At 44.6% G+C, this 14,517-nt stretch overlaps 1 protein-coding gene across 2 annotated transcripts in view; it reads left to right on the plus strand.

Annotated features, from left to right (window-relative positions):
• The window catches only part of SGTB (small glutamine rich tetratricopeptide repeat co-chaperone beta), a 45,013-nt gene extending 37,593 nt beyond the window's left edge, over positions 1 to 7,420 (plus strand). For both annotated transcript variants that reach the window (XM_069963007.1, XM_069963006.1), the window contains 4 exons: positions 1,695 to 1,732; positions 3,449 to 3,532; positions 4,117 to 4,238; positions 5,491 to 7,420. In XM_069963007.1, the coding sequence (XP_069819108.1) occupies positions 1,695 to 1,732; positions 3,449 to 3,532; positions 4,117 to 4,228 (234 nt within the window). In that variant the 3' untranslated portion in view covers positions 4,229 to 4,238; positions 5,491 to 7,420. The remainder of the gene's footprint in view (positions 1 to 1,694; positions 1,733 to 3,448; positions 3,533 to 4,116; positions 4,239 to 5,490) is intronic.
• Positions 7,421 to 14,517: the final 7,097 nt, after the last annotated feature.

Consider the following 14,517-nt stretch of genomic DNA (forward strand, 5'->3'; position numbering starts at 1 on the left):
TAACATTTTTTTCCTTTTTCTGATGAAAGTCTTTTATCGCATGTCTATGAGATATGACATGACTTACCACTGGTGTAGAAATGGGTCCTTCATTATCATCACATGAGATGTCTGTTTTAGGAAACCAGTTGTCCTGTACTCTATTAGTACATTAGTAAGAATTCAAACTTAAAGCGAATGTACCATCAGAAACATTGCTTAGGGTTTTTTACATTAACAGACCGACGCCATGGTGGGGATGCCATTGGCGCGTTCCTTTTTTTTAACCGATGCCCGGTTACTGAGCACGGTGCCGGTCTATTCCCGAGCACCCTGGAGCATAAGGGGCGGGCAGGCCAGTCCCCAGTGTGATAAAACCCCCTCCCCTCTGTCATTCTAATGGAGCTGCATCACAGAGGGGAGATATCTATCTGTCTATCTATCTATCCAGGGCCGGCTCCAGGTTTTTGTGGGCCCTTGGTCGAGAGAGCCTCGGCGGGCCCCTTTGAATAGCAAATTATATGGCATCATTGTTAGAGGGTCTCTAGCTCTTGATTCTGTGTAGGGGATCAGCTGTGTTATATACTCATTATCCCCCCTCCTGTTTGAGTGTGTATATATCTATCTCTCGAGCACATATATACACACCCTCATACAGTAGGAGGATAATAAGTATATAATACACTGCTGTATACCTACACAGAATGGAGAGATATATACACACTCATACAGAAGGATAAAAAGTATATACTACACTGCTGATTACCTTTTTCACCTCGGGGCACACCTACCAAATAAAGTTTGACAAAATAACAAAAAAAACAACAAACATAATTCGGTAACTCACAGGTGACGTCTTCTTTGATCTGATGCGATCGCTCTCTGTTTCCTCGCCATCCGGCCCAGACCACCATGATGATTTCTTCCAGCTACAATTCTTCTCTTCAGAACCTGTGAGACAAACATCTTAGGCTCCGCACATTTCCAGCAACTTCCTTCCCTTTTCCCCACCCATAGGCTCCTATACATTAGTAACTCCGCTGCTTGGTGTCATGTGCAGTAAAGTAAGAAGGTTTGTGTCCCCATGCTGTGCCCCCATATAGTAATAATGCCCTCTGTCCCCATAGTAATGCCCCCTGCTCTGCCCCATAGTAAATGACCCCTGCCCTGTCCCATAGTAGATGTCCCCTGCCCTGCCCCATAGTAGATGACCCCTGCCCTGTCCCATAGTAGATTCCCCCTGCCCTGTCCCATAGTAGATGGCCCCTGTCCCATAGTAGATTCCCCCTGCCCTGTCCCATAGTAGATTCCCCCTGCCCTGTCCCATAGTAAATGACCCCTGCCCTGTCCCATAGTAGATGACTCATACCCTGTCCCATAGTAGATGCCCCCTGCTCTGCCTTAACACAAAACAAAAAATCATACTCACCTAATCCAAGGGACGGTCCTCTTCTTCCTGGCTTCTCCCTTCTGCTAGCAGGGACGGATCCGCTAGCAGGCGCGATGACGTCATCGCTCTGCGCCTGCTGAGGGGATCACGTCCTGAAGCGCTGCGGAGGAAGGCCCAGCCCAGGACGTCATTGAGGACGTCGCATCCGCCCAGCAACGCCACACCCCCCGGCTTGAGCCACCTTCTGCTCCATCTACAACCCCTTTAACAATGCTTATAAGTGACCTTGACTTTAACAAACTTTATCAATTCTTTTATCTCCTAGGCAGCCGGCTTAATGCAGGATCCACAAGTCCAACAGCTGTGAGTTGCTGCTCAGAAACGTCACTTTACTCTCCTCTCCGGTGAAAGTTTTATAATATGAAATTTAGGCTATAGCCCAGACATTTGTTTGTGTATATAAGGTGATATGCAGCGTAATCCATAGTACAAACATGAGTAAAGGTTCCAACACACAGGCATATTATTGCCACATCTTTGTGGTAACCTGGAGTTGCTAGGGCAGGTGTTGCGGTACCGCTGCAGCACTTGTTACAGTGGCCAGAAGTGGTATATGCCCACCCCTGGATGTACCAACACACTCTCTTCTAAGTAGAACTTTTGTAGGTGTAGTGTGAGAGGAACCACTGAGTCCAGTTATAAATGTTACTTGAATCCTCAAAGGGGTTATCCAGCGCTACAAAAACATGGCCACTTTTCCCCCTCTCTTGTCTCCAGATTGGGTGGGGTTTCAAACTCAGTTCCATTGAAGTAAATGGAGCTTAACTGCAAATCACACCTGACCTGGAGACAAGAGAGGGAGAAAAGTGGCCATGTTTTTGTAGTTCTGGATAACCCCTTTAAAGCGACAGTACAACTTGATACTTTACATGCGTTCACAGACAACGGGTTGCACTTGAGTGTGATGGCTTTAGGATCCCTTCAGAACACTTGGGCGATACCTTAGGATAATTAGACTTGAATAAGGACAGTCTCTTAGATGTTCGGACGTGTCTAGGTAGTACAATACTCAGTCAGGGTACCTTATGCCGGAAGAGATCACACAGTGCAAGATCCAGGAGCACAGGCCCCCGGGTTTGAACAAGTGGGTGTAGCTAATCCCTCAATTACCCAAGGTAATCGACTAACAGTTCAGTGGGGTTCGTCGGCTTTAGCTGCTCTTTGCCTCCACAAGGGATAGTCCAGACAGATAAAGGAGTTTCTGAAGAGATACCTGTAAAACTTGGTCACCCCAGACGTAGACTGTTTAAGTCCCTTAGAAAGTTTCCCCTCTCAGGGTTTCAGCAACACATGCTGCTGTGACTCCCACAGGAACAAAACTATATAGACCCCTCCACTACTAAGTCACTTCTAGTCTACCTCTAGTCTCCCACACCAACAGGGGGTTTTAACACGGCTAACAGGGGGCTTTATAGTACAAAGCGGGCCTAATCTTTCATTGGTAGAGAAACTGCGAGGTGACTCAACATCCTATAGGTGGAAACTTTGTAGAATAAACCTTTGATAGGTCAGAGAACTAGAACTGTCAAGCAGTGACACTCTTGCACATATAAAACATCAAAATAGGATCAACAGATTGCTTTTAATGTTCTAGGAGAAAATAAGTTAAAGCGAATGTACCATCAGTATGTTTACTTTAAGTGTTGCACATGAACAGAACAGCACCAGCGTGGGGAAGCCGATGCCGCTGTCCTTTTTTTTTTTTTTTCTCAAAAAAAGGACCACGGCAACGGCACCGTTCTATTCATGTGCAACACTTAAAGCGAATGCACCTGATGGTACATTCGCTTTTAAGGTGGTGGCATCTTGTGGCCAAGCAACGGTAATACATCTTTAAGAAATACACAGAAAATATCTTTCAGGGGCCGACGGGACTGAAGAGGGAAGCCATTAGTGGAACATGGGTTCCGGGCCATTACATATATAAATTAAAGCATACCTGTCACTAAATGTCATCAGACATGTCAAAAGTTACTGATCACATTCATTCTTTTTAATGTATTTGTTGCTTTCTTGTAGCATGTCTGGTATGATGTCTAATGCTGGTGGGGGTCCAGCTGCAGGTGTTGGGGGCCTAACAGATCTCTCCAGTCTCATACAGGCGTAAGTAATTCATTAATTCAATGAAAAATAGAATAGTTAATGTCTGGGAAGTATGGGAAGACTTGAGATTTTTAAATTACAAATCTATATAACTTTCTGAGACCGGTTGATTTTTGCCGGAGTACCCCTTTATCCTGTGAATATGCCATAATGTACAGTATGAGAGGGTAATATCCTTTTAATTCTAAGAAAGGACATCAATTCACAAACCCCTATAAATAATATAATCTGACAAGCCATTTTTAATCCCACCCTCCTCCTTTAAATGCTTTCTTATTTTCATGCTGCCTGAACAACAAATCATAAGGGTGGTACCCGCCAGCTTCTCCCTGCCCCACTGGCTTTCAATGATAGATCTCTCTCTCTCTAGCTATTGTGAGAAATCTGTCAATAAAGGCTGGCAGGGCAGGGAGTGGAGGCAGGGAGTAGGGGGTTACTTAAACAAGGGATGCATTATACTTAACAAGCAGTAAAGAGGTTCTGCAGCAGCTGGAAACTTATAATGGATCACACATATACACAGGTGGTGCAGAAACTTCGTCAAATAATATTTTTTTTACTATTTATATATGTTTCTCTTGTAGCGGACAGCAGTTTGCACAACAGATTCAGCAGCAAAATCCTGAGCTAATCCAACAGTTGCGAAATCATGTGAGGAGCAGATCTTTTAGTGGAACCACGGAGGAACATTCATGACACATGGCAGGCATGTACTTGGTATGGTGATCCACGTGTGCTAGGTGGTATTTGCAAGGGCTGATGGTACAGCTGAGGCACTTGGCACGGGGCTCGGAGTGGTAGTAGCTTTCTCTAGTTCCCGTCAAAGGGTCCGGAGAGGTATTCCCTGGTATTCCCTTGTAGTGTTGTGGTGGGGTAGGTTAGGAAAGCAGAGGGTCTAGTTTTATTAAAGGAACAGTACAAGGCATTTTGCTAGCCTCGGTTTACTAGGTGTGTTTTTGCGCTTGAGAGGAGGTTTTGTAGAATTTCCCTTTAGTAAATTTTGTGGAAGAACTGTTTAGCAGATATGACTGAATATAATACTTGGGAGTTTGGACAGTCTCTGAATGTTACTTGAGGCATATAAAGGCCCTATTCCACGGAACGATTATCGTTCGTATTCGGCCGATATCGGCCGCTACGGACGATAGTCGTCCCGTGGAATAGAGTGCAACGATCAGCCGACATCGTTCATGTCGGCTGATCGTTGCAGTCGCTTGTTTTTCAACATGTTGAAAAACAAGCGACTGATATAGCAGCGATCTGCTGCCGTCGCTCCATTGAATAGGAGCGTCGGCAGCAGACGCTGCTATTTCCTATGGGCTGCCCGGACGATCAGCGATCCCCCGGGCAGCCCCCCCGCAGCCCCCCCTCCCACTTGCTGCAGCCGCGTTGAATAGCGGTGGCAGCGAGCGGGGAACAAGGAGCAAACGAGTGCTGAGAGCGCTCGTTTGCTCCTCTAAACGACCGGTGTAATAGGCCCATAAGACCTGGACCTATTTTTATCGTTGCTCGTTCGCAAAACGTTCGCAAATCGTTCACATTGAATAAGACATCGTTCGGTCGTTCGCAATAGATACGAATGCAATAGCGAATAAATAGCGAAGAAAAAAACGATCGCAATTACGAACATAAGTAACGATTATCGTTCCATGGAAATGAGTGAACGTTTTCAGGTCTTTCGCAATAGCGGTCGTTTGAGATCATAAATCATTAACGATTATGCAAACAATAATCGTCCGGTGGAATAGGGCCCTAAGACATTTGTCAAAGAAAACCCTGTAATAGAATACTCAGCGCCAACTGACATCTGCAGTGGCAGATGGGTTCTGGGACATCGCACTTCCATTACTGAATATATTTGTTTGTATAAATGAATAGCCAATAAGAATGATATTTTATAGAAACTTCATTATATACCCTTTTCTCTGTTCTTTCCTTAACACTATTTTACTTTTCAGGCGGACAGTCAAACAGTTGAAGATTAACCACCCGCTGTGCACATGTAAATGGCAGAGGCTGGAGTGGCTGGGCTCCCATTTCTCCAGTATGCTCCATTGTCACCCACATGTAACTACGGCAGAGCATGGATACATGCCACATGGTATAATGTGGTTCATGACGTGTAGGACGGACTTCAACCCCACTCGCATTGTATCTTCAGTTTTATGTATCTTTTGCTAAAGAAGGAGAATTGTACTACGCTACAGATTCTGGAGGAGCTTTAATTCAATCTAGAACTCATTACTATATGTAAGAATTGGTAATGACTATTAGCAATGCAGAAAGTCTTTCTAAAAAACACTTGTGGTAATGGATTTGTCCATGTTTCATCGGGTCTTGGCACAGAATTCATTCCATAGTGGAGAGGTTTGCATCTTATAACTATGAATTATATCTTGAATCCTGCTAATCTGACAGCATAACATTGTGTTAATATTTTTACTATCGTGTAGACAGGTTGATCATATCATTGGTTGTTTTGTGACAAGTTTAACTATGTATAGTAACTCAGCTCTCTGTTGATATAATGCACCCATCACCTACATGCATAGCTGAACTATGTCTTTTTACTTGCCTGGGAATGATAACCATGGACTTAGATGGTAAATATATTATGCCTGCAACTTTACCCATTCTTATGTACTACATTTATATCTAGAACTGGATTTACATTTCAGGAGCCAGTAGACACAGGCTATCTGGTGCTTTGGTCTCCAACATCTAGTAGACCTGAAATCTCCAGGAGCCTGTTGGCATATATTATCTGTGGCTTTAGACTCTGCTTAGCAAGTAGGCCACACCTAGAACCCTAAGGAGCCTGTAGACCCAAATTATCTTGTGCTTTACTCCCCACCATCTAGTAGGCCAACATCTTGGAAGCACAGATTATCTGGCACTGTAGTTTCTACATATCTAGTAGGCCAAAGCTGCAGTCTTCGGGAGCCTAAAGGCACACACTATCTGATGCTTTAGGTCACACCCATAGTCATGTATATTTCATAACTTTGCTCTTATACGATCAAGCAGAACATTGCAGTGTACCCCACTGAATACCCCACCCATCTATTAGACCACACTTAGAGCCCTAAGGAACCTAAGGCCACATACTATTGGTGCTTTACTCGCCACCCACCTATTAGGCCACACTTAGAACTCTAAGGGACCTATAGGCACACATTATGGGTGCTTTATGCCCACCCACCTATTAGGCCACACTTAGAACTCTAAGGATACTGTAGGCAAATATTATCTAGTGCTTTAGTCCACATTGATCTAGTAGTCCTCACCTAGAGCCCTAAGGCTACGTGGCTCTGTAGTTTCTGTCAATCTAGTAGGCCACAGCTGCAATCTTCGGGAGCCTGCAGACACAAACTATCTGGTGCTTTAGGCAACACCCATAGTCATGTATTGTATAACTTACTGAGCCTATCCTGCAGCAGGGCTGTATATTTTTTGTTAGTGATACCCATGCAGCCCTTCTTTTTACATAAAAAATAATAAAGTTATTTTTCCTGCTGCCTTTTGCTTGTGTTCCCTGCTCATTGCTAATGAGTCTCTTCAATCACAGGCCACTCAACCAATCAGTGGCAGAGACAAGACAGCGCCAAGGCCAGTGATTGGCTGAGGAGCCTGAAGAAACGGGCCAGCGGTGAGCAGGAAACATGGGCAAAAGACTGCAGGACAATGGAGGAGAATAAGTATGTATTAATGGTATTATTTTTACACTGTCATCAGCCGCACACCACTACATGTATTGATGCGTGGCTGGCGGCTAATGATTTTTTTAAATGACAATCATAATCCGATCATCGGCTCTTTGGCTGATTATCTTTATTACACAGAGTGATATCTGCTTGAATCTGTATTATCACTCCTGTGTAATAAGGCCCTAACCCAGGGGCGTAGCTAATGTCTCCTGGGCCCTGGTGCGAGAGGCCAACTTGGGCCCCCCCCCCCTCCTTTCACGACCAAGTGATGCTATTGTTGTGTGTGTGTGTGTGTGTATATATATATATATATATATATATATATATATATATATATATATATACACAGTGGTGCCTTGGATTATGAGCATAATTCGTTCCAGGACCGTGCTTGTAATCCAAATCCACTCTTAAACCAAAGCAAATTTTCCTATAAGAAATCATGTAAATGCAGACAGTTGGTTCCACACCCCAAATATATTTATTATTCTGTACTGTACAGTAATGGAGAGGATGGGAAACACAAGGGCTGACAGAGACTGCAGGGAGCATGAAGGAATGAGCAGTACAGATGTGGGCACATACATGCAGCACTCTCTGTCCGGGGAGAGAGGGGTTACAGCTATGGAGAGATTACCCCCCCCCCCCCACAGTCCTGTCCCCTGATGTAAGCCCCAGCCTGAAGGGGATCTGCTATGATTTGGAAGGTGTTTAGAGTACAGTGCTGTAGACCCCGCTATGCAGGCCATGCCCCTTCTCCACTCGCGCTCCCACCCAATACAGGAAGTTCTTAAACCAAAGCAATGCTCTTAAACCAAGTCACAATTTTGAAAAACTGTGAGCTCTTAAACCAAAACGCTCTTAAACGAAGTTACTCTTAAACCAAGGTACCACTGTATATATATATATATATATATATATATATATATATATATATACACACACACACCAAGACAGATATTACCTATTACCGCCATACTGTTACCGACCAAATCCTGTATACTGAGACCAATATTACCAGTAATACCAGTATATAGGGAGGAAACATTACTGCCACACCACAACCACTACCATCACCACCATATTGTTACTGACCAAATCCAGTATACTAAATCACCTCATCCAGTCATATAGAGGTGGCCCCAGCTCTACACAGGTTCTGTACACCATATACATTACTGTGCAGTTATATCAGGTGACTCACAGGAGACGTCTTTTCTGATCGGAGTTCTTTCCTTTTCATCTTCTTCTCCATCCGTCCTAGGCCGTTATGAGAACTTCTCCGAGCCACGAATCCACAGAATCTGCCAGACAGACATATTAGGCTCCACACACTGACACCATCTCCATCTCTCTACACACTGCACATCTGTACTGTCCCCTTTACACCCTCATTTAGTGGGTAGCCCTGACTCTATGTGACCTCCTAATAATATATGCCCCCCTCTGTGTATTCCCTCTCCCCCTATGTTGCCCCCCCAAATAGATGCCCCCCTCTACCCCCTCCCTTATAGATGGCCCCCTCTACCCCCTCCCTTATAGATGGCCCCCTCTACCCCCTCCCTTATAGATGGCCCCCTCTCTCCTCACCCTCCCTTATGGATGGTCCCCTCTCCCCCCACCCTCCCTTATGAATGGCCCCCTCTCCCCCCACCCTCCCTTATAGATGGTCCCCTCTCCCCCCCCCCTCCCTTATAGATGGTCCCCTTCCCCCCCTCCTCCCTTATAGATGGTCCCCTTTCCCCCCCTCCCTTATAGATGGTCCCCTTTCCCCCCCTTTATAGATGGTCCCCTTCCTCCCTCCCTTATAGATGGTCCCCTTTCCCCCCCTCCCTTATAGATGGTCCCCTTTCCCCCCCTTTATAGATGGTCCCCTTCCTCCCTCCCTTATAGATGGTCCCCTTTCCCCCCCTCCCTTATAGATGGTCCCCTTTCCCCCCCTTTATAGATGGTCCCCTTCCTCCCTCTCTTATAGATGGTCCCCTTTCCCCCCCACCCTCATAGATGCCCCCCTCCTTTCCCCCCACCCTCATAGATGGCCCCTCTTTCCCCCCCACCCTCATAGATGCCCCCCTCCTTTCCCCCCACCCTCATAGATGGCCCCCTCTTTCCCCCCACCCTCATAGATGGCCCCCCTCTTTCCCCCCACCCTCATAAATGCCCCCCTCCTTCCCCCCCACCCTCATAGATGGCCCCCTCTTTCCCCCCACCCTCATAGATGCCCCCCTCCTTTCCTCCCACCCTTATAGATGCCCCCTCCTTTCCCCCCACCCGTACAGGCTGATAAAAAAACAAAACTTAACTCACCTGACATCGCGCTCCCACGTTGATCCTCACTCCTCCTGGTCTGTCCCCGGCAGCGCGCGCATCCCAGAACTCCCTGCGCGCCGGAAACAGGAAGTCAGGGCCCAAGGCGCGCAGGGAGTTCTGGGATGCGCGCGCTGCCGGGGGTAAGACGCGACACCCCCGGCAGCCGCGCAGAAGCCGGGGGAAAGACGGAGCCAGTCTCTTGTGACCGCAAGCAAAACAATGCTTGCGGTCACAAGAGTGATTGATCGGGGGGCCCCGCGGGCCCCCCTTGTGGCGGGCCCGGTCGCGGCGGCGACCCCCGCGACCACGGTGGCTACGCCACTGCCCTAACCCTTTGTCTGCTCTTATAAGATAAAGCTGAATATTGCAGTGCACCAAACACCGTCCCCACCCATCTATTGGGCCACACCTAGAGCTTTAAGGCACATACTTTGGGTGCTTTACTCCCCATTTATCTAGTAGGCAGCATCTGGAGCCCTAATGCTGCGTTTACACGGAGCAATAATTCGCCCGATTGTACGATTGACGATCAGCATTTAGACAGAACGATATATCGTACGGAAAAATCATTGTGCGATTGCTTAAGCCTATCTCGAACATAGGTTAAATCGGTGAACGACTGTTTACACGGAACGATCTGCAAATTTTTTGCGAACGACCAACGAAGATTTGAGAACATGTTCAAAGATCAAAATGAACGATTTCTCGCTCTTCGCTTGATCATTAGCTGCGTTCGTTCAAATTCGAGCGTTATCGTGCAATTTTGTTGCGATAATCATTCCGTGTAAACGCAACATAAGGAAACTAGGTAGAGATTATCTGGTGCTTTGGTCATCACCTATCTAGTAGGCCGCAGCTGCAGTCTTTGGGAGCCTGTAGGCACACACTATCTGATGCTTTACGCCACACGCATCATCATGTATGGACTATGGATATAGCAGTCAGAAAGAATTCATATGTGAACAACCTATCGCGCATAACTGGAAGAAACTATAAAGCTCAATGGGAAATTCAGAAGCAAAACAAAAACAGCACAACATAGAGTTCAATGGTAAATGCTGAATTTTAATGGGGGGGGGGGGGGGTCTTAAATTTGTTGGTGCTCAAGAAATAACAAAATGCCTTTCCAATGTACTCCAATGACTTTGTATATGTACTATATAGTATGCTTTTATAAAGAAGGGGTTATTATTTCTGAAGATATTAATATCTCTGGTGCTCTGTGGTGGTAAGAAAGTTACTGGTGCTATCCATGATACTCTAAGATAAAAAAAAACAAAACAGAATTCGCTATAGCAGATGTCTACTGTAGATTATGGGTTGGCACATAATATTCCTGGTGGTTTAGGCTGGTGAAGAGCAGTAATGGCCTAATGGTTATACAGGAAGTGCTCTTCCTTTGTTTTTCTTACTGGAAATGTATGACTAATAGAGATGAGCGCAACTCCAGCATGCTCAAGTCCAATCGTTCAATGTTTAAATACCGGTGGCTGAAGAAGTTGCAGCCTATCCATGTTTTCCACGACTCCCTAGGACTGCATCCAAGTTCCTCAGCCACTGGTATTCAAATGGCAGATGATCTCTAGTGACCTACTGGTTGTTACGCAGTTGGGATGCGTTCCTACTATGTCTATCCAAATTTCATGGGGAATACCAGGATTTATTAACAGAGAGGTCAGGAGAGGCCAAAGAACCTCTTTAGGTCTGTTGCTATTCTTGCACCAGAGAGTTACCCCTCATTCTCTACTCATACAAAGAAATTATTCTACCTGATCAGAACTATAAGCTTTTGCACAAAATGTGCTCGATTTATATAGCTAGCAGTGATGTACACATATTCTTTATTGTTTTTAACGCTAATAGCTGGGATATCCCTTAGCACCCTCTACAATGTCTCTGACTCTTGTTTGGTCATACTCCGCACATTATTTAATGGAGAAGTCCAGCGAAAATTTTTGTTAAAGTTTTCTATTGCCTCCCAAAAGTTATACAAATCACCAATATACACTTACGGGGAAAGCTTATAAAGGTTTTTTCCCTGCATTTACTACTGCATCAAGGCTTCACTTCCTGGATAAAATGGTGATGTCACGACCCGACTCCCAGAGCTGTGCGGGCTGTGGCTGCTGGAGAGGATGATGGCAGAGGGATGCTCAGTGTCCCTCCAGTGCCCTGTGTCCCTCTGCCATCATCCTCTCCAGCAGCCACAGCCCGCACAGCTCTGGGAGTTGGGTCGTGACATCACCATGTTATCCAGGAAGTGAAGCCTTGATGCAGTAGTAAGTGCAGGGAAATAAGCACTTTATAAGCATTTCCCGTAATAAGTGTATATTGGTGATTTGTATAATGTTTCGGGGGCAATACAATACTTTAATAAAAAATTTCACCAGACATCCTTTAATAGACGGTAGTAAAAACTGCGGGGGAACCCATATTTGTGGGTACAATATCTGATGTGTATTATAGTTTGAGGTTTAACCAAAGTTATACCTACAGGAACAGAATTTTTTACATTTCTATTTTAAATTAGATGCAGCGATTTGCTCTTCAGTTGCCATTAGGATGGACCAGATCACTGATCTCACAAGTTTGAGTAATTTACACAGTTTTAGGATAATTCACTGGGGAAAAAGCAGCTTTCTGAAGAAGGTTAAGATAACCCTTTAAAATAAAAACATTCTTTAAAAATCTCCCCTGTAATGTGCATCTGGTGATGGATTGTGATTAAAGAGTTTCAGGTTTTGGGTCATTTATAATTTTTTTTAGGTTGACATAAACTCATCTGTCATCAGCATTTATTTGTACAGCGCTGTGTTCTCTCAGAGGCTGAAGAGCCACAGGTTGGAGAATGCTGGTGAAGATAGGGGCTGTTTTAGAAATTTTTACCAAATTTGCTTCCCTTAATTACCAGACAATGGCTGTGGTAATACTGTGTGTTACTGAATAAATTTCTTGTTGTAGTTAGTGTTGTGTTACTTTATGTTAAATTGTTTTAACGGCACTGAAAATTTCAACAGTTATTGGCTTAGAAACTGTGCGTACATGTGCGGGTTTACATCTGCATTGTGCATTTAATTGTTCTGCACCAGTGATAGATAAAACAGAGCTGGCAGGTCCTTTGCAGCCTAACGGATGCTGGTGTCCATCATATTTTGGCTGGAACCTCCCACGTAGGTGCCCAACACAGGTGTAAACCCATCATAGGGGTGGGTTCATACTGAGAAATTCTCGTGGATAATGTCCGCGGAATTCCACGCACCTTTCCGCCGCCTCCATAGACACCATTCTATGGGCCGGCGTATTCCACTATCCGCCGAAAGAAACGACATGTCAGTTCTTTCGGCGGATAGCGGAATACGCTAGCCCATAGAATGGTGTCTATGGAGCCAGCGGAAAGGCACGCGGACAGACAGCGGAATTCCCCGGACATTATCCCCGGAATTCCTCAGTATGAACCCACCCTAACAGAGATAAGAAGCTGCATCAATCCTATATAAATAATGTGTAAACATGTCAGTTCTCAACATGCCCATCATTTAGGTACAAGTGTAATTTGATCTTTTTATTTCACAATCTGTGCCAAGTTAATAAATATACAAAATGCTGATGTCTTTTCTGTCATTCTTTCTTCAAATTGCTATAGATGTACAGAATACAATAGTTTTGTTTAGCCTGTAGTAAAGAAGGGAAATGAACCCCCTCTCACATTACTACTACTAAATAGCATAGAGTGCCCTGATTATCTCTTTACACTTCATACACCCTCTCTTTCCCAAGATACATGGGTTTATAATTTGTCTGACAATTCAGTAAATAGTTAGATGCACTTTTAATAAGAATTGGTCTGCATTTATTATTATTAAATATAATATAATCATACAATTATAACATACTCTTGGACTGAGGCTCTGACTTGTCTATATACAGTAGGTTGCAGCTTTGTAATCCGGAGTTACCTTTGTATGGATTTCCAATAACAAACACCACATTGCCATCTAGTGGTCAAGAAAGGTACTCATAAGTTACAGGGCAAGTTATTGTGAAACATACAGAATTAATGTTCTGTCTATGAACCATTTATTTCATTTGTTCAAGGAAAGGGCACTTAGCAACTGGAGTTGCAGTGTCCAGGGTGGGGCTCCTGTGCCACCACCTTGACCATGCTATGGAGTCTGGATGAGTAGCCACGTTCATCCTGCCTGTCCACCGAACTAACCTTCACATCCAAGGAATAGGCACACCTGCTCATGAAGCCAGTTTGTGAAAAAAAAATGTGCTTAGGTCTCCTATAACCTAATTGCACCTCCACAACCTTCCCTACATAAGTGATTACAGTGCAGTTACATCCAGTGACTCACAGAGTCATCTTCTCTGAGTCAACAAGAGGTGATGATTTCTTTGATTGGAGGAGTTAATTTTTTTTCTTCAACATCTAGCACAGGTCATCATGAAGACTTTCACCAGCCATGAATCATCTCCCCCACAGGCAAACATTTAGGCTCCTTACTCTAGCAACATCATAACCTCTATACAAACTCCCCATCTTTTATGCCTCACACAGTAATAGTGCCCCCCTTTATAGTACTCTGTGCTCACATAGTAGTTAGTATCCCTATATAGGCCCTCTGTGCCCCCATATAGTGTATACAAGGTCCCTTCTGTGCATGTTCCTTATACATCACCATGTTAAACCATTGGATCTTTGGCTCACAACCAGTGTTTTCTGCAAAAATTTCATCATAAGATAAATCTCTTTGCTCGTAGCACTTAATACCCATATGAGAGCCCTGTTTTGAGAAGCAGGAACAGTGCTACATAGTGTGCGAGTATATATCTCTCTCTATCTTGTGCTGTGCCTATTCTACATAGAGGCATCTGGTAAAAGAACAAAACATACTGTACAATATACGTGATATAACACAAATCCCAAACCTAAATCAAAAAAACACAATAAGGTATATCACACTC

Source organism: Dendropsophus ebraccatus, chromosome 3 (assembly GCF_027789765.1).
Source record: "Dendropsophus ebraccatus isolate aDenEbr1 chromosome 3, aDenEbr1.pat, whole genome shotgun sequence".
In the NCBI taxonomy this organism is placed as follows: Eukaryota; Metazoa; Chordata; class Amphibia; order Anura; family Hylidae; genus Dendropsophus; species Dendropsophus ebraccatus.